The sequence below is a fragment of the Ahaetulla prasina genome, chromosome 3 (genome assembly GCF_028640845.1).
Source record: "Ahaetulla prasina isolate Xishuangbanna chromosome 3, ASM2864084v1, whole genome shotgun sequence".
Classification (NCBI taxonomy): Eukaryota; Metazoa; Chordata; class Lepidosauria; order Squamata; family Colubridae; genus Ahaetulla; species Ahaetulla prasina.
In genome coordinates, this window is record NC_080541.1 from 140513441 (window position 1) to 140535234 (window position 21794).

Genomic DNA, 21794 nt, shown 5'->3' on the forward strand with positions numbered 1-21794 from the left:
TAAAATACATTCCAGTGTAAAATTGATTCAGTTCAGTGCAACATCTGGAACACTTTTCTATTTAAGAATAGGTATTAAAATGTTTTGGATAAGAAAGGAAACATGTTTTTAAAACATTAAACATTTTTTTTAAAAAAATGCAACAATTTAAAAGTTGCATGATAATGAAATTGCTATTTTAGTAAAGTGGCTGATGAATTTAGCATTTTGAACTGCTCCACAATGGAAATACAGTGCAAATTTTTCCTGCATTGTAAGTGTTATATACTTTATGTAAGTTTAATTTAGTGGTGGTTGTGTGAAGGGTAGCTACTCATTAATCTGAAAATATTTCTTTCAATCTCATTTTTCTTTGTAATAATTTCTTGTATCAGTGTTCACAATTGTGCTAATAAAGGGTCACTGAGCAATCAAGAGTTTGCACAGAATGCATAATAACAAGAAAAATCATGTAGGACATAAGTACCTTTCTTTTTGTTATGAAGAATATTCCTTGATGTCAAATTTTACTTGATATATCCAAATTATCATCATGTTGTCTGATACATTTGCAATCATATATACGAAAAAAGGTTTCAATAATACAAATCATTATTTTAAAGTGTTACCATTTAATAGCAGAGTTTCTTCCAATCTTAGTAGTAAACCTGTGGTAAATACTGCAACTGATTCTGTCTTAAGTTTTTTGTAAATAGGCTGCTCTTTTAAAGACTTTTCCTGGAATATCTGAACCTTGTTAACTGTTCATCTGATAAAATATGATGTCCCTCTTTCTATATCTTTTATTGTGGAATCTCTCATTCTAAAAAAATAATAGGAAAACTCATCAGAACCTTCAGCAAAACTTCCTACCTATAGGGATGTACAAGCTTCTTACATCTAAAGGATGTTATAGTTATAATAGCTGATATAAGTAGAGCCAATCAGATATAATTAAGGTTTCCAAGGTGTGTAATGAAACCATTACTCCCAAAGCACATTATAAAACAGCGGTCTCCAACCTTGGTCCCTTTAAGACTTGTGGTCCCTTTAAGCCAGCAAAGCTGGCTGAGGAACTCTGGAAGTTGAAGTCCACAAGTCTTAAAGGGACCAAGGTTGGAGATCCCTGTTATAAAAGACCATAGATGTTATCTAAAAAACAAAATAAAATAATTCAAACATTTATTCAGTATTCTTAAATCACCTCTTCAACCTCTTACAGAAAGAAAATAAAAATGAACAACAATAATAAATTGAAGTGATGTAAAGAAAAGATAAATTTTAAAAACCGCACGCCAGCATCAAATTCTTCAGAACATGAATTAGGATAGAGGTTTTGACAGTGGGGATATTTAAGTGTGAGCATATCAAGACTGTGCTTGAGAACAAATTTGAACATAATTAGCATACTTAACCTTAGACACATCTATTCTCCCATAATTGTAATGGTACTATTGACAGACTGAAAAATTAAACTATCACATTAATTGACGACCTAAGTTTGAGATACAAAAGACAGGTTTATGGCTCAATAAATCTTAATAACAAACTGCTAGATTGGTTGTTAGTGCATGTCATGTCAGCAAATAGTAATTGATGAGATTCTAGCATCTTCAACAGGAAGCTCTTTACTTTTTCTACAGTTACATCTGCAAGCAAGTAATTTGTAGGTAATAATTCATTCAAAGCATTGTGACCACAGTTGTCCTAATTCTTAGGACATCTGTGTGATTTTTCTTTCCTGAGATATTTAATGCTTTAAAATGCAATGTATACACACCTCCCAGCTTCCCCGTCCCCCAGAAGTATCTATAGGAAAATCAAGTATACACTTTTATTTATACTTATATCATGCCCTTCCTATAAGTAGCTTTGGACAGCATACATTTCTTTTTACAGGTAGTCCTTGATTTACAACCATTCATTTAGTGATTGTTTGAGGTCACAACAGCATTGAAGTAAGTGATCTATGACTGGTTTTCACACTTACGTCCATTGTAGCATCATCCCCATGGTCATGTGATCAAAATTTGGGCACTTGGCTACTGGAATGTATTTATCATCAATTACTATTTGCAGACGTGACATACAGGATCATGTGGTTACCATTTGTAACCTTCCCAGCTGGGTTCCAACAAGCAAAGCCAACGGGGAAACCAGTTTTGCTTAAAAACACATGATTCACTTAGCAACTGCAGTGATTCGCTTAAAACTGTGGCTAAAATATAAAATAGAACTCACTTAACTATGTCTCATGAAGCAATGGAAATTTTTGGCTCAATTGTGGTTTTAAGTGGAGGACTATCTGTATAACAATTGTAGAATACAATAATGGTAATTTGCCAAACATCATCAAGTAATGTTTATTGATATATTTAAAGTACCGTATATACTCGAATATAAGCCGATCCGAGTATAAGCCGAGGTCCCCAATTTTACCCCAAAAACTGGGGTAAACTGGGGACTCGAGTATAAGCCGAGGGTGGGAAATGAGGCACCTACCGGTTGGGGAAACCCTCCCTCCCTCAGCTGAGAAGGCTGGCGGCTCCCCCGCCCCGCCCTCTCACTGCACCGGCAGGGCTTCCGCTACCGTCCGCAAAATGTGAAAAAACAAAAAACCTCGAGTATAAGCCGTATATACTCGAATATAAGCCGAGGGGCTTAAAAAAAAAAAAAAAACTCGAGTATAAGCCGTATAGACCCGAGTATAAGCCGAGGGGACGTTTTTCAGCACAAAAAACGTGCTGAAAAACTCGGCTTATACTCGAGTATATACGGTATTTGGAAGTTATAGTGCAAATTAGAGTAGAGGCTAGAACTGATAGTGAGCAGAACTAGGCAAGTTTCAATTTTGCTTAATAATAACAACAACAACAACAGCAGCAGCAGCAGCAAATTAAATGTGAGCAGTTTTTAGAGGAAGAAATCAGTGGTTGTACCAATAGTAATAGAAGCCCTTGGAGCAATACCAAAGGGTTGCCTAGATACTTGAGCGTATCAGATCTGAATATTTTTGCAAAAAACTGCCTGTATATTCAGATATTACCTTAATAGCTCTTAGGGTCTTGGTTAGACTTGAACTGTTAAGTTTTTACCAGTCTCAGACTGTGAATCGAATTGAAGATTAAATCTTTAATAATAATAATAATTTACGAAACTTTTATGTTGTGCAACTGTCAACGTATCTTGGAGCGCTCAAATAAACAAGTAACCCTTGGATCCTTGCATTTTATCTGGATCATGCCCCATACCATGTAATCATGATTGTAAAATAATACTTGCATATATATAATATCTTCCACATAAATCAGTGACTAAGTATTCATTCTACATTTAGTTACATCAAAGTATTATCCTTTAATCCAATTGAATCTGTTTATTTTAGTAGGAACGCTAAGCCCATCACCCACCCTTTTTGGCATGAAGATGAACTGTAACTCACACACTATTTTGAATGTGAAGCTTGATTTTATTCATTTTTTTTTTCAGTTTTGTAAAGCAGAACTGTAAACTGCAGTCAAGTCTTTTAGTTAGTGAATGTCTCAATTTTCTACCAGCAATATTTCTTCATTAAGAATTTAAGGTTCTTAATGAAGGTTTTATCTATAGTAATTTTGAAGAATGATATTATAGGTGAGATGCTGTGCCCATTTAAGTGGTCTCCAAATTTCTGTTGGTTTTAATAGTTAATTCAGTGGATACTTTTTGCATAAAACAAGATTCTACATTTTGCATGATTTGCCAACATTACACAGTCAATCTGGAAAAAAAAGAATGACACATAGTCTTGGAATACAGGAGAATTTGTGTAAAATGTATAACGGGCTTCCCCAGCCTGATATCCTTCTAAAATTCATGCTGGCTTTGTATTCTGAGAGTTATAATTTCAATATTTGTGGAGGACATATATTTGAGATGGGTGGGTACAACATATATTATGCTTCATGGTCCAACAGTTTTCTGTTGACTATTTTATTAGAAATCTGCTACAATTCCAACCTAAAACTTAGAGCATAAAACTGTCCAATATCCTAGTGAGCCAGGACTTTCCTATTTTCCTTTCTAAGCATATTCTTTCAGTTCAAGCCCAATTTGTCTTTTAAATAGGAAAAGAGAATAGATTCTATTGACTTTAGCACTTGGGTCTAACGTGAACAATTTGAACCTGATTCTTGAAGTATCACTCTGAAAAACATCCCATTATAAAGCTCTGTTACATGCATCTAATGCACATCGAGAGACTGTTCGAATAAGACTACAACAATAAATCTTGCAGTCAATGGAAAAGAAAGACAACTTCTCCCAAGTGACTGAGTGTTCAAATAATCTGAAGTTCTGAATGAATTCAAGAGCAGCGTAGCTCATGAATGTCAGAACTCAGTGCTATGCACCCAGCGATCAACATCTATTTACTGTGTCTTTAAATAATTCATAACACCTGCCATTAAATTATCTTTAGATACTGGTAATAAGTCAAGCTTTTATTGACTCTACAATTCTTCATTATTCACAATCAATGAATATATTTCATTATGCATATTACCATTCATTATAGTTTCTTTGTTTAAATGTCGCAAAGTCTATTCAACTTCCAAATTATTGGAATGAGCTGTACAAATGATACAACAGGAAAAGAAAGTTTGTCTCATATATATTAGATTAAAAATGGCTTATAAAAAGCCATTGTTATATAACCTTTTCTTCTTGCATATTTAGTAAGAGTGGGAGCAACCTGAATTTGCCTTACTTATTAATATTAATCAACATAATTTGCAGTTTCTTACTTATGCCATCACTAGAAGCAATTATCTTTTTGTTTCTGTACTTCTCACATTTATTTTCAGTGCTGTCCTTCGATTTTTGAAAAAATATACTCATATTTTGGGGAAAAACTTGCAAAAAATATTAAGGGAATTGTGCCGGAATTTCTTTGTGCTTGAAGGCCAGTACTGAATTAAATGTAGAAACAAGGTAGAATAAATTTGTAGTTAAATTTTTTTGAGCATTATAAAAAGCAAAAGAGAGATATTCTTTGATCATTAATGATGTTACTAAAAGCTATAATTATCATATTTGAAAGATGAATGTTTTATTGCTTGATGTAAAAAAGATTTTGTATGTGTAGAAGGATAAGGACATTATTTTAGAAATGGAAAAAATATAGACAGCATGTCACATATAACTTGAGCCATTAAGGTGAGTTTTTCGCATAACAGACCTCTTAAATATTAGATTCCACTAAAGTTTGACAGTATTGACATCATAATATACAATTGCTATATAAGTGCTTTGGCAGATTTTAAAGTCAAAATTTAAAATTATGATTTATGACTTTGGCTTCTGGATTGAGTATACCAGTGATGGTTAACCTTTTTGCCATTGTGTGCCAGGAGGGGGGAGGGGGGGTCAGGGCAGGGGGAGGGTCATGTGTGCGTGTGCCCACACCCATAATTCTATGTGCTCTGCCCCCGTGCATGCGCACGCAACCCCATCCCCCTGTTCTCTCCGCTCCTGGCACACGATGGCCCGGTAGGCCCGTTTTTCTCTCTCACCTGGCTCCAGACTAGGAGTCGGGGGGGGGGGCGAAAACAGCCTTCCCCCCCACCCCCAGAGGTCCTCTGGAGACTGAAAATGGCTCCTTTGCCAACTTCTGGTGGAACTGGAAGGGCATTTTTTTTGTTGTCCCAGCCTCCAGGGCCTCTCTAGGAGTCTGGGGAGGGCGAAAACAGTTGGGAAGATTACTTTGGGCAGTCACTTTCTCTCAGTCCAACCCACCTCGCAGGGCTGTTGTAGGGAACAAAAGGGGGAGGAAGGAACATTATGAGTGTTCACCACCTTCAGTTATTTATAAAGTAATAAAGGTTGGATAAAAATCTAATAATAAAATTTGCAGAAATATCCAGACTGCTTCAAATTAAGCAATTTGCTCCTATTAAATTAAATCCTGATGCTTATCCTGACATGATAAGCATCAGGATAGATGCATTTTTCAATAGTTGTACTTCACTTAAGAAACTTCTTGCCAGGCTACCATACATTTCAGTGCCAGGAAAAACATTCTTTATCTGAGCCTTTTAAATAATATATCTTTTATCATGGAGATCATCTTTAAACAACTGTGCTTGAAATGCATTTTAGAATAATTTCATTTTGTGTTTTATGTTTTAACTTGTGGCATTTTTTGGGAGTTCCTCGGGAACCATTCTCAGGAATCGGCTGTGCAAATTCAGTTAGTAAAATGAGATAAAAATGCAAGATGGAGTTCACTTTTATGCGTTCACTTTAGAACTTTGGTGGAAGTAAAAAACACTAAGGAAATCTAGATTTCTCAAATGTTAGTTTAGAAAATATTTTCTGCCATGTGCCATTATTTGAGCTATTCTATAATTAATACTATGTATTTCTATTGCTGTTTCTTATCACTAGGGTCTTCCTGGGCCCCCAGGTGAAAAAGGTGAAAATGGCGATGTTGGTCCAATGGTAAGACGTTGTTCTTTCTTCTCTAAATGTCCCATAAAGTTGATTCACCAAAGAGTGTTCAAAATAAGAAGCAAGTTAAATTTACTTTTCCCATTTCCTCTTGTCCTTTGGACCAGACTTATAATTTTGTAATTTTGTTTGTGTTTTCTCTTTTGCAGGGTCCTCCAGGTCCCCCTGGCCCTAGAGGCCCTCAAGGTCCAAGCGGATCAGATGTAAGAAATACATGAACATCTGATGATGTTTATGCATGTATATACATGTATGTAGTTTAAGGCGTAATTAACATATGACTCACCTTAAATATTCTTCTCATCCAAGGGTCCTCAAGGTCCATCAGGTTCAGCTGGCTCTGTTGGAGGAGTTGGTCAGAAGGTAAGAAACCACAGTGAATGCTTTTAATCATTTTATACCTTATGGAATAGGAAATATCCCCCTGATGTTTTGCCGAGAGATTGGACTGTAGTGTCCATAAATCTCCATCAACAAAAATACATTATCCTAAATATCTACTTATGAACTCAGTGATGGTTACTTTTTAGGGCATATGTGTAAAATCGCATCTAATCAATATCTTGTTCCATAAGTGTCCATAGACTAGGGTTTGTTTTGCTGCGTGCATTAGATGTTTGTGACAAAATATGTCATTATTGTCGCACAGATGTTTAGGTTGGATTCAACATTTTGTTGAACCCGACAGATGTTTTGTGGAGTCAGACAGATGTTTAGATTGGAGTGAACCTTTTTGTCCACCTTGAATACCTTTCCTGGCATAGGCAGATGTTGTTTGTTTCATGATGTTAAAGGTATCATCGCTGGATGTAAGTTGTTGCAATTGACTGGTGGTGATTTTGTCAATGTCAATGGTATTCAAGTGGTACTCCAAATGTTTTGGAATTGCACCCAAGACACCCATTTCTGTTGGTACTATCTTTGCTTTCTTCTTCATAGTTGTTCTACTCCTATTTGTAGATCTTGGCATTTTGTGATTTTTTACCCCCAGTTGTTTCTCTTCTATTCTGACTACTGTCTCTCCACTATCCAGACTTTTTTTCTCTTTCTTATTGATAATTGTTAAATCTGGCTGGTTATGTGGCAGGTGCTACATTATTATTACTGCCTTTTATATATATAATCCGAAGGAAGTACAGTAGGTGCAGCGGTGTCAAAACTATAGTTATCTTTGTTCAATTATTATTTAAAATTCTTTGTAAACTTGTTGGGGACGTAAAGAATTGTGGGGTTTTTTAATGAAAAAATGTTTCTCTATAAAAACAAATTGAATATACTACAGCCATAACTCTAATCCTATTGTGTGGAATTGGCATTGTCACAATAAATTTGAAGAATAGGGCTCTTAACTAGTAAATTGTTCCAGCAGATATAATCTAATCTAAAACATGTCTAAAATTTGAATTTGTCAAATTCAGAATCTACCAGAATCTAGATAGGTTTGAAACTTTCTTTCCCATCTTTTTTGACTGTGAAGATCCCTTCCTCCTCAATTTTTAAAAAATATAACTTAAACATAAAAAAAAAGAGAATATGGGAACGGTTACATTATGATTCCCTTTATTTGTATTTTAAACATTTCCACTCAAGAATTGGGACCCTGAAAACTGAAATTGTATATTTCAAGTTTATAGAATCTAAGAGAAATTACATCTCTTTCTGTATCTACTTCTATGTATTCAGAAGGACTGACCACATCAGTTGCATGATCCTGGTATTATGGAGGTGAATTTGGATTATAATTGCTAAGTTCCTAGCCATATGGCTTTTTAAAGTTGGTTAAGAATATTGTGACTTATAGAATCAACATTTCTCACAGGATGTCAAGTTGGAAAGAATACTATATAATCAAATATGGGCTAAAATTTTGTATTATAGAAACATTACAGTACAGACAATCATTGACTAATGGCACAATTGGGAGTGGAACTTCCATTGCTAAGTGTTGCCATTATTCAGCGAGATATACCATCTTTTACAAAAAAATTTTTTGCTGCAGTTGTAAGCTAACGCAGCTTTCCTCATTAACTTTGAATATCAAAAACCCACTGGGAAAGTTGCAAGTGATCATGTGACCCTCCAGGACACTGCAGCCATCATAAATACATGGCAGTTGTCAAATATTGATCATGTGGCTGTGAGGATGTGGAAACAATTGTAAGTGCAAGGACCCGTCGAAAGTCACTTTTTTCAGTGCCATTGTAAATTCAAATCGTTGTATATGAAATATTGACGTATAGATATTTCTTAGACTAACATAACTTCACTTAATGTTATGTCATTGTACATGACTGAAAATAACATGATATAGTTCTAGAGTAATAATTAATACCTAAAAATCAAATTGTTTTTTCCTCTTTTTTTTTTAAACTCATAAACCAGATTTCCGGTAGATCTTTGAGAAGATTTCCAGTCTTTATCTTCTTGGCCTGAGTTGAAGTCCTTGATCTTCCCTTTCTTTCCATGTCTGAAATTTGACATCAAACAAATTCTTCCTGTATTCTTTTTGAAGTACTATCTAACTTTTTACCCTCCAGTTCAGATCTTTCATTGTGCAATAACATTGACCAAAGGTGCAGGTCATACAAATAAGGAATCATTATTTAATCATTGCCAGAAATGGAGACAAAAGGCTCCAGGCCTTTTCTTCCGTGTTCAAAAGAACACAGAAGAAGGACCAACTATTTAATGTGGGTGCCATCGTTCTTCATTTTTAAGAAGACTATAGAATAAGTAAGTAAAGATTTTACCTTTCCTATTTCAATCTATTTTTAATGCTCTGTTGCTCTAATGTTGACATCCATTGCAAGATATTGATTCTACAACGCTCATCGCTTTATCTTCCTTTTCCTAGATGCCCGTCAAACAAAACCTCTTTCTTGTTAGCATTGTGTCAAAGGAAATGGACATATACAAACCATCCTCTTTATATTTGAATCAGCCTTTCTAGTTTTAGAAGCTATGCAAATATTTGCGTGGTGGGTACCCAAGCTACTACAAAATTCAAGGTCTGAAACTTGTTCAACATTCCAGGAATATTCCTCGCACCATAAAATCATACAGCAATTTTCAATTTCTTTGTCTCTTTCCATGCTGCAATTGTAGTAACATCTCTTGTTTTACAGTAAAGCTTCTCTCATGCTATATTCATCATCCCAGAGATTACAGTTCATGGTCCAATGTAAATAGAAAAACAAACAAACATTTTGGTATACTTGCTCCCAAATGCACTTGATCACATTTTAAAAACAACACAAGAAGGAACTATTATCATCAGTGAGTCCCATGCAGAGTACATTGGGCAGCAAGAGTTTTCCAGTGGTTTCTATCATTTGCAGCATCTTCTGCATTGTCCCAAGGGACATTAATAATCTTAAGATCTTCCTTAAGTGTTTGATGCCAAGTTTTCTGAGGCTTCTCTTTCCCCCTCAAGTCCCAAAGATGCTTTTTCAAGAGGCAACTGAACGTTCTGGTTTTTCTTTGAAGACGTTTCGCTTCTCATCATCCTTCTCTGAGAGCTGAAGAAGGTTCTTGGATGAAAAGCAAACATCTTCAAAGAAAAACCAGAACGTCCAGTTGCCTCTTGAAAAAGCACCTTTGGGACAACCATGTCCTGGATGACTGAGAATCTCCATAGACATTCCTCCTGAAGGCATCCAACGTAAAGCAATTTTTGAATGCCGGTTTTTAGCCATATGTAAGATACGACATTCAATCACACTTCTCGATAAGTGTTCTAAATCTGATCTTTGCAGTATCTCTTCATTAGTGATGTGGTCCCAATACGAGATGTGGAGGATTCTTTTAAAGCAACATTGTTGGAAAACGTTTAACCATTTAATCATCTTGATTGTACACTTCCATGTTTCACAAGCATATTGCAATTGGTATAACAACAATCTTGAAGAGTTTTATCTTTGTAGACCATATTGGGTACATGCGTTGAAACACGGCTGCTGCCATTCTAATTTGATGGTGAATGTCCTCCATTCATAGACATAATACTACCAAGATAAATAAATTGTTGGACTTGTTCCATAGCCTGGCCACAGACTGTTATAGGCATATTGTCCTGAGCACGTCCAACTTGTATAAACTTGGTCTTCTCAAAATTTATATGCAAGCCACTCTCATTGGCCTCATTATCTAAACTTGCATTTATTGCAAGTACCTCTTTGTTTCACCAAGCAATGCGATGTCATCTGCACAATCTAAATGTGTTAGATAGGTTGTTGCCCATGGGATGCCAAAGATAGGGATATCCATTGCTCTCTGAAAAACAAAGTCCATGGAGAGGAGAAACAAGAATAGTGACAGTATACATCTCTGTCTTACTCCTGTCATCATCATCATTTAATGACCCCATAATTCCTTGTGGAGTGGAGTCTGGGCATCTGAATGGAGCTAGCAGAGCACTTAACGACCGGCTGCCAATGTAGAGCTTTGTTCAACAGATATATTCTCATTGTGCTCAGAGAGAGAAATATCTGCCTCTACCTAGGATTGAACTCACAGCCTCCTGATGGTGAGGCGAGAGTTCCACTTCTAGGCCACCACACCACTCTTTCTGTCTTACTCTTGTACTGATGTTAAAGAAGGCTGTGTTGTCAGATTCCGTTCATACATAGCAGCTAGATTTTTAATACATTTCTTAAAGATATGGATAAAACGATGAGAAGTACCACAGGATTTTACATTATTCCATAGTGATTTTCATGGAAATTATCATGTACACCTTTTTTTAAAAGTCATTCAAATACAAAGGGGTTTTTTTTTATTTGGTTTTTTTTTTTTTTTTGCTTTAGTTAATGCCATGCAGGTTTAGCTAGATTGTTCTTTCTTTTTGCTATTCATGCAATCATATAGGCCAAAGATAGTGCTGTAAAACTCTGAGGGTCATGCTGAATCATTAATGCTTTCTGTCTTTCTCAGACTAGATTTGACTTCTGAACAACCAATATTATACATGCACATTAACCACTTAAAAACCAACTCACTCCCCCCGCCCCCCAAGTTCAGGCTTTAAAATATTGTGAAATGGATTGGAAGTTGACAGTGTGGATGCACTTGATTCAAATATGATCTAATGGAGCTAGGCTTAGGTAGGGAAGACTAGGTTTTCTTAAAAGGCCATTTTTCAAAAAGTGCCGGTAGCATTCTTTAAAACAAAAAGTTATGCTTTGAATACATTGATTAAAGTTTCTGTCTTGGCATCTTCAATTAAAAGGAATTCCACAAGGAAGAATTTTTTTAAAAAAGACTTCAGCCTGCTAATCAAAAGGGAGACTATTAGGCTTTATCTCTCAGTGACCTGATTCTAATTATAACAGTTTTATACTGTATGTATACAACGTAGAAATAATAAGCATGGTGCTCCAAATCTTGATCCAATTACTATTCTTGCACTCTTCTTATGGAACTAATTCCACTTTCATATCCAATATGAGATATAACTCTTCCATTAGCTTTGTAAGACCTTGACATTCCGTTGTTGTTGTTGTTGTTGTTGTTTGCTTTCCTAACCTCAAAGTTCTCAGAAATCATTTAAAGTGACAAGGCAGGAGAATCCTGCATACTCTTTCTGATTTTGGAACAGGAAATTCAATATATCCTGTGGTATTTGGGATGCTATTCCAGGGGAATAGAACTACAGCCTTAGAATTCTTTCAGTATATTCCATATTATAACTGACTGCCTATTCCACTATGTTCCATGAAATTGGTCAATTCTATAAACCAGTGCCGTTGTGTGGGAAGGCAGAAGATACCACAGACATTTCTATAGAATGACCTTCCATAGGCGGTATGCCAGATGCTGACATATACTTTATATTAAGAGTTTCTATATATGATTGTCTTTCTATAGAGAGAGTGAGATAGTTTGGTGTGGTGATTAAGCCATCAGGCTAGAAACCAGGAGACCATGAGTTCCCCTTTAAATATAAATTGGCAGATGTCATCTTGGGCCAGTCACTCACCCTTAACCCTAGGAAGCAGACAATGGCAAAACACTTCTGAAATCTTGCCAAGAAAACTGCTGGGATTTGTCCAAGCAGTTGCCAGAAATCAAGATGGATTCAAAGTCACCCATCTATATGCAGGCTTATGTATATGGACGAGCAGCTATATACAGTACATGTGAATAATATATAAATAAATAATGGAATTATTCTGACTTTTATTCTGAAATTTAAACAGCTTTACAACTTTTTAAAAAACACAAGTATAAAAATAAATTATTGAGTAGTAAATTGACTGATATTAATAGACAGCCGTTCCTTAATGCTGTGGAACTTCATGTAAACCAATAATTAGCTGCCTAAAGAGACATGTATTGCAACATAAATATAATTTAATTAAATATTCATGACAGCAATGCAATAATGTTTCATTTCATCGCATTGGCTGTCTGTCTCTCTCTCTCATCTATCTATCTATCTATCTATCTATCTATCTATCTATCTATCTATCTATCTATCTATCTACATCACTATTGTAGTGATACATCACTATTGTATCTACTGCAATCAGTGACTTGTAGCATACAGATGGGTAGTAAATTACATATTTATGTTATCAGCCAAGAGAAAACATGCAAAAATCAAGTTTTTTTTTCTTTTTTGCTAAGGAAGATCATAAATATTGAGCCGGTTCCATATGAAACCAAGGGAAGCTCACTGATTGCTCCTCATTTCTGATAGGGGTTTTCATGGAACTCTCAATATGGGATCAAGAGATGAATAAATTAACTTAAACATTTCTTTAATGGGGTATACATGTTGCCTTTTCATAGATTGTTTATATATGTCAGATAAGCCATATGGTTTAATGAAGACCTATCATCACTAATAAATGCTGCTATGTTTGCTTTTGAGACCAGGAATGAACAGTTTGTTAACTGTCAGCATGTTGTTTTATTTATTGTCACTATGTTTATTTATTAGTCTTTCCTTAGGCTGAATACCTAACATAATGTCTAACCAGCTATTTTGAAATAATTTTCTATTAGCATTTCCTGATTTCTCAAGGATTTATTTCAAGATTGTTTTTTTTAAGATTGAAGAAGAGTTCATTAATAGATGATATAGAGTAGTATTTGTCCTTTAACAAGAAGGACAATTTAATCAAAATATTAAATTAAATGGAAGTAATCAAGACAAGAGTCACTATATAATGTATTACTTCTGTCTTTAAATATTCATAGGGTGAGCCTGGAGAAGCTGGAAATCCTGGGCCTCCTGGAGAAGGTGGCACAACTGTAAGTATATACACTTTTTCTTCCAGTGGGTTTTGTAGAAGTGACTGTACTGTAGCTTCTCTATAGTGCTTTGAGATAGTAACATGTTCTGTTTCTTTCTGCCAAAATGTACACATAATTTCATTATGACACCCTTCAATGGACCAGGAAAGGTTTCTTATTAAAATTGGTGATTCTTAGTGATGAAATAAGTTCTCTTTGCTACTTGATCTACATAGCAAAAATCTGAAGCGAACTTTTTTTTATTGCAAGATAATTTCAAGGAGCAGGGTCTGTTGGTCAATTTGTGTGATATTTGCCTGTCTTTTCCACCAATTTTTCTGACTCATATCACCTCTGAGCCTTTTTTTAATATTGATGTTGAAAACTGGTATTAGATTCATTTGCTATCATAATCTTGGCTTATTTGCCCTTGGCCCTTTTCCAGTTATTTGGACAGGCTTTTCAATTAGAACTGGGGTGCCACAGTGGTTAGAATGCAATATTGCAATTCTGCTGACTGCCAACAGTTCAATTCTCACTGGCTCAAGGTTGACTCAGCCTTTCATCTTTCCAAGGTCAGTAAAATGAGGACCCAGATTGTTGGAGGCAATATGCTGACTCCGTAAACTGCTTAGAGAGGGCTATAAAGCACTGTGAAGTGGTATATAAGTCTAAGTGCTATTGCTACTTCTAACATTTGACGTACAGCTCTAAATTTATGTTCCATCAGCATTTTAAACACAGTGACACTCATACTACAGAGAACTTCATAGGAGAGACCTATTGCATATGGTCCCATTTTTCTTGAAGTAGCAGTTTTCATTAATCATAAAACAGGACTCCTAAATATTAGCATCATACTTCTACATACTGCATACGTTCAGAAAATCTTTTCGCTCAGTGATTTATCATGAAGAATTCTACAATTAATTTACAATCACTTGCACTTAAGATCGTTTTCAAACCTCCCCAGAAATGAATTTCTTTTCCGAACAGATTTTGTTGGGAAATTTTGGAGTGCTTTCTTCATTTCTCAGCTCAAAATATATTTTCAACATTACTGAGATTTTTTATAGATTATTATTTTTGGTTACTCCCTACTTGTTTTAAACAATCTATATATCCATTAAAAACTCTTCTTTTTTGCAGGGTCCAAAAGGTGAAAGAGGTGAAAAAGGCGAATCTGGGCCACCTGGAGCAGCAGGACCTCCTGGACTTAAAGGACCTCCAGGTGATGATGGTCCAAAGGGAAATCCAGTGAGTGAAGATATTAATTCCCCCCCCCAAAAAAATATATATATTAAGATTTAAAAATAAGTATAACCGAGCCCTGTTTCATTTCTTAACTGTATTTTCTCAACTCCCTATAAAGCAATTCTGAGTGCTGTCAGGTAGATTTATTGTAGACAGAGTTGCTGTATCAGTGAGAAGGGTGGCATAGAAATTTAATAAATCGATAAATAAAAAAATATTTTCCTAAATTTCTTAACATTGGTCACTCTTGTTGGATTTAAGGAAGTTATATCCCGAAATATCTTGTGAGCATCGTATGAACTATTTTTGTTTTAGAGGCTGTATCTTCTCAGAGCCTATGTATCAATAAAAATGTCTTATTTGCAATTACTTTTTCCTGACGCTCATTAGTTTTATCTTGTTTTTAATTTCTGTAGGGCCCTGTTGGGTTCCCCGGTGATCCTGGACCCCCTGGAGAACCTGGTCCATCTGTAAGTATTTTGAAAATAAAACTGCTTTACCAGGTGAAGTGAAACTCTCCCTGGCTTCAGTTGATATTGGATACGGACTTTGATTCTGAGAAATTTACTTTGTTGCATCTCTTTGCTCTGAGCAAAATACAGCTTTGTGGAACTGAAATTGAAAGTTTCTTTCCTCAGCTCCTTTCCAGGATTCAGTGTAACGCTTGTCTAAATACTATTTTCATATCAACCTGTACAGTGAGTGAGGCACGGAGGCTTTCTTGGTATCAACTTGTGATTGTATTGGCTTAGTGGAAAATTGAATCTTGGTGTCCTTGTTGCAGTACAAGTATCCTGATTATTACGTCGAGCTGGATTTTTGAGAAATCCAGTATATATAAATCAAGTATAAAAACATTGCAGTTCTACAGCTAACATGAAGCAGAAGTTGCTATGAGAGGCTCTCTTGGATAATAAGCAAATCACTGAGATATTTAGGCAAACACAGGATACTATATTGAATTAATATTGCTGTCTGTCATAGTTCTTAAAAAGAAAATCTTCTTTCTGAGTAGAACATACAATTTAAACAGGAAATAAATTAGGTGGGTTTTATTTTCTTTCATCCTCTTTCTTTTCTTTTCTACCTCCCTAGGGAACTGATGGCACAGGAGGGGAAAAAGGTGATGATGGAGATCCAGGCCAACCTGTAAGTAATATCTTTGCGAGAATAATTCTGTTGATTGCGTTGTATTAATTGATTGTATTGTAATAATTGAGGATGACAGCAGTTCTATTCCAATCGCATCAGAATTGTATGGAAAAGACTGAAAGCTTCTCTCTGGAACAATTCATATGCAATCCTTATCTATTTATTTACTTTTCCTATTTATCCATGGGGACAATGGATGAAAATAGGTAATTCTCAAATTATGATCAAAATTGGGACTGGAACCTCCATCACTAAGTGTTGCAGACATTAAGTGTGTTCTCACATGACCCTTTCCAATTTTACAACCTTTTTTTGTCCCAGTCATTAAGCAAATCTGCTCCCCGCATTGGCTTTGCTTGCCAGGAAGTCACAAATGGCAACTATGCGAGCCCAGGATGGTGCACATATATATGACCATTGCAAATCACTTATTGTGGTAGTCATATGTGCAAGGGCTGGTTGCAAGTCACATTTTTCCAGCACCATCGTGACCTTCACGGTCACCAAACAAATGATTGTAACTCAAGGATTTATCTGTAATATTTGAGTAAGACGTTACCATTAATACAACTTTTTATAGTTTCCAAAATGGGAAGCCGTTTATATTTCTGAACAAGTCAAGTCCACGTGCTTATATTTTCCTAGTATACACTTTTGGTTTTCTTATCCAGTATCAGTTGATGGTACATGCTTTGTTTGCCGTGTGTGTGTATGTAAAATTGCACAGGATGTTTTAGCAATCACATTTGAAAATGGGTAATTTGCATATTTTTATCATTTCAGGGGCCACCAGGTCCTTCTGGTGAAGCAGGTCCCCCTGGCCCTCCTGGAAAGAGAGTAAGTCATATTTCTCTGTACATGACTGTCTTTTTTTTGTTGTTCTTCATTGTCTTCGTTATTTTTTGTTTAAACATGATTGGATTTGGAGGGGAGGCTATCAATTTAGGTGGATAGATGGAACAATTTAGGCAGACTCTATCGTTTGTATTGACCCAAGGGCTCATTAATATGTGGGAAAACTCCTTTTCCCTTTTAAGTGTTTTCACCATCTGTTACTAAGATTCTTCTTTCTGCCAGATTGCCATGCATTTAGTATACTAAATTTCATCTGACTTGTAACAGCATGCACAATTTATTTCACACTTCGCCACATTGCCTCCCAACACAGGCAGAGGTGTAGGAGGAATTATTTTGTGTATCTGAAAATCCAGCAACTTTCACTTTTATACACATAATTCAGCTATTCAGCTATCTTGCCACATTTTGCACTTCTTTGAACAACTTGACAATTTAAATCTATCCAAACCTAATTTAAATGCATGAAACGCATATTCTGAGCATTGTTTTTGACAACGTAGCTTAATGCAGATACAAAAGGAAATCATGAAACCACATAAAAAGTGACCTGAACAAGAAATAAGCAGAAGGATAAATTCCTAAAGAAAGCCTACCTACAGCAGGTTTTCACCCGATATTCTTGCATTCTAGAGAAGTAAAACAGATAGATTTTCAAACACATGGCAAATTGTAACCGAAAAGCTTTTGAACTTTGTTCAGCATATGGAATGCATAGCCTTGACAGTTATATCTGTTTGTCTATTAGGCAATCTATAGTCTATTCTGTGGTTTTTCCCTCCTCCCTCAATACAGTTCCAAGAAATATATAGGCATTATATGCCACCAATCATAGCAAATTAATGCAACACAATTAGAAAATTCATGAACAGGTGTTCTGTTGTTTTATTTAGCCAGGAGAGCTTCCCCTTAGCATTTCTAGTGTAACGAAAATCAACTTGATCTAGGACTAGGTGCATTTTTGTGGAAAACTGTCTTATATTTGATATACTTTCAAAGGCCCAGATTATAGGGTATTAAATTATGTGCTGCTTTGCGTTATTTCTTTACATTTACTACGAAGGTAGCCTTGTGGTGAATTTTGAAAATGGGTAATTTCCATGCGTGCTTACTAAAATTGGGTATTCGGAGTGGGAAAAGATACTGAGAAGAGCCTCTTTGGGTGCCTCTATCACAGTAACTGCACAGTAACAAATGTTCATCAGCAGGGGTAATAATAAACAATCATTCTATGTTAGAACAGTATCAACAGTACTTTGAAAAGTAATTTGATTCAATCTATTATATATGGAGAGTAATCCAATTTTATATTTTAGGAGACCCCAGTGTAAATTAATGATTAATTAAGTCCTCCTGCTCCACCTTTTTTTTCTAGATCTTTCATACTAAAAAAAAAAGGGCAGTTGCTTGTTTAGTGAATGGTTATTCATTTCAATTAAGGCAACAGGCCTTGATCCATTTAATTAGTATATTAATCAAAAGAAACTTTAGCTGATTTGTCTACAGGGAAAATTCTAATAAGACAATGGGGGGACAAGTTTTAATCAGCAAGGTTATGACATTAGGGCATGCTCTCTTTTTTTAAACATTGTTTGATTCTGGTGTTTTGCCAACCCAGAGTAACAGTTAAAATCTAATAAATGATGCCTCTTTCTTCTACACTGAGAAAAGTTTTCATTTGTTTTTTTTTTTTTATTGAAAGAGTTTTAAAAAACAAAAACATTTTTTCCCCTTTTTTCCCCCCTCCCTCCCAAAAAACCCCCTCCCCCCCTCCCCGGCTTCCCGGGTCAATCACAAGGTATTGTTATACATAAACCAAACATAGAATAAAATTTTCCCTTCCAATCCAAATAACCACATCCACAGCTTTTCATCTCCCAACCCCCTCCCCATTACATAAAATTACTTTCTAATTATTCAAAGGCAATCTGATATTTCTTAATCTGATATCTGTTTTGTAGATAATCAATCCATTTTTCCCATTCAATTAAATATCTTTCCTGCGTATTGTCTTTTTAAAAAGCTGAGATTTTAGCCATCTCAGCCAAATTAGTAACTTTCAGTATCCATTCTTCTATTGTAGGTATCTCTTCCTTCTTCCAGTATTGTCCAATCAACAGTCTTGCTGCTGTTATTAAATTCAGAATCAATTTAGTCTCAATCCCTGTACAATCCGTTATAATTCCCAAAAGGAAAAATTGTGGCAGGAACTTTATCTTCTTCTTCAGTACATTTTGAATAATCCACCAAATTCTTATCCAAAAGACCTTAATTTTCTTGCAAGTCCACCAAATATGAAAATATGTAGCGTCATCACAATCACACCTCCAACATTTCGCTTGGATATTAGAATACATACGTGATAATTTTTTGGGATCTAAGTGCCATCTATAAAACATCTATAAAACATCAAGTTTTCATTTGTTTTTATCATAAATTATCATACTTCTGCACAATGTGATGCTCAAAGACCTCCTGGCAGGAAAATGAACTTAGCTACTGCACTCAGCATCTGCCTTCTTTGTATAATGAGTGAGCATGCCTGATTATGCCAAATCTCAATCGCACACAGTGCAGGTCAATCTCACCAATCATGTACTGGGATATTTGTCCCAATCCCAAAGGCTTTCTGGAGGCAACTGAACTTTCTTGGGGTTTTTTTTTCTTTTGAAAATCATTTCACTTCTCATCCAAGAAGCTTCTTCAGCTCTGACAGAATAGTAGGGATCCTGTCAGAGCTGAAGAAGCTTCTTGGATGAGAAGCAAAATCATTTCAAAAGAAAAAAACAAGAAAGTCCAGGTGTCTCCTGAAAAGGCACCTTTGGGACAACCATGGCCTGTATGACTGAGACTATCTGCATGCATTTGTCCCAATCCTTTTTGCCATGGTCCCTGAGTAGCTAATTCCCTGCATTGACCACTTCATGGCTTGTATGTATTTCCCACTCTATAGTCTTCTAATAGGTAGTGAGATACCAGAAAATACTAGGTTTCTTACCGACATTCTTAATGCAAACCAGACCATTGAGATGCCACAATATTTTATTATCTCCAGAAGTGATAATACATTATTACCTCTTACGTTTTATCTACCAACTTTGTCTTTGTGTGTGTGTGTCAAGATCGCCAGAGGCAGTACACACTGATAGTAATATTCTACACTTAAATCAAAGAGTGCTTTGCTTTGATGAAACTTCAAAGGATCTCCTTGAAACATCTTCACAATGCAACAGTGGTCATCTTACTTGGAAAATTTTTAGAAACTTAATTATATTGCTTCAGTCTGACCTGCTTGTGTTTTCCTCTGCCTTCTCCTTAGAGGAACTATGGGAGAAAGATAAGTGAAACATTTTCAACAAGCTCAAAGGTGCCTTTTTCAAAAGGCAGCTGGACTTTCATTGTTTTTCCTTGAAGATGTTTCTCTTCTCATCCATGAACTGATGAAGCTTTCTGAATGAGAAGAAAATGTATTCAAGCAAAAACAAAGAAAGTCCAGTTGCCTTTTGAAAAAGGCACCTTTGAGACACCATGACCTGCTTGACCGAGAATCTCCACTGACTTTTCAACAAGCTTTGCAGGAGAAAACCAAGAGGACAGAAAAGAGCAAAGCCTAATCCAGATTCCACTCAGTATACAGTAAAACTCTTCCAATTTAGACAATTTCAGCAAAGGCTGAAGGCAATCACTTCTTCAGACAAGAGAAGGCACAGAGAAGCTTCAAGAGTTCAATGGTATTGGCCTTAGGTGTTTCAAGGTCAGGGAAACAACTTTGTGGAGGTGAATCAGCTGTCTTCCTTGTTTCAGCAAACAAATCAGGATGCTTCCACAGCCTGCACCACTTCATTGAAGTGAATCTTTGTTGTTTCATATAGACGTAAATGTTACTGCACTGGTGATTTAAAGCATTACACAGCTATTGCTGCTACAATAGAAAGCGTGATTTCTTTAATGATATATTGCCACAACAATGGCTGGATGACATTATAAATTGCTAGTGGGAAAATGATCATGGATGCATGGTAATTGTTACTATGGAGCACAAAACTTAATTAATTACAAGAACAATAAGAGGAAGAATACATACAAGAAGAGAACACTTTAAAGGGCCATTAGGAGAGGCGTATTATCTTTGTACTAAAAGCCACAAATTTTTAGATGGAAAAAGCAGGAAGAGTAAACATTTGCTTAATTTACCATTGTTTTCTGATTTTTTTAAAGCGCAAGCTGTAATTAAAAGCTTTAAAATGAGTCAGGGTATTACATTAAGTTTAGATTCTATTTTAATTGCTAGGCTTGTTCTACAATTAAAAATCATAATATCCCTGTCCAAATAGAAATGAATAAATGTCTTCCACCTTCAGCCACAAAGTAAAGAACAAAGAGGCTCTATAATTGTACATAGTTTTACTATACAAGCTAAGATTTGACTTTGTAACCTGAGGCACGAGAATTGTAAAATAATAAGCTGCCATGCCTGACGCATGTCAGGTTGCCAGATGTGCACTTCATTCTTGTGTGATATCTTTATTTGCAAAAATTGTTTTCATCATTTATATTCATTATCCTCTGAGGCTTTGGCAAGGATGAATGGAGCTTCTTGCTGAATGTATACTGTGTGTATTTTTAACTGGATTCACCATTTTGTTTATTGTCACATGCTTTGTTGTTTGATGGTATTTTAAAGTTCTGCTCTTGTATTTTAAGTTACCCAGAGCCTATATACTATATGTAAAATATAATACCAAAAAAAAAAATATATGTGTGTGCCCAAACCATAGAAGATGCGATTGCCATAAAGGAAATTCAGTGTTTTTTAAAAATTAATG

At 35.6% G+C, this 21794-nt stretch overlaps 1 protein-coding gene across 1 annotated transcript in view; it reads left to right on the top strand.

Annotated features, from left to right (window-relative positions):
• COL11A1 (collagen type XI alpha 1 chain) overlaps positions 1–21794 on the top strand; it is a 295583-nt gene that overhangs the window by 231975 nt on the left and 41814 nt on the right. Inside the window, exons 47-54 of the mRNA XM_058177409.1 lie at positions 6406–6459; positions 6618–6671; positions 6778–6831; positions 13672–13725; positions 14857–14964; positions 15378–15431; positions 16057–16110; positions 16897–16950. Coding sequence (XP_058033392.1) covers positions 6406–6459; positions 6618–6671; positions 6778–6831; positions 13672–13725; positions 14857–14964; positions 15378–15431; positions 16057–16110; positions 16897–16950 — 486 coding nt within the window. The remainder of the gene's footprint in view (positions 1–6405; positions 6460–6617; positions 6672–6777; positions 6832–13671; positions 13726–14856; positions 14965–15377; positions 15432–16056; positions 16111–16896; positions 16951–21794) is intronic.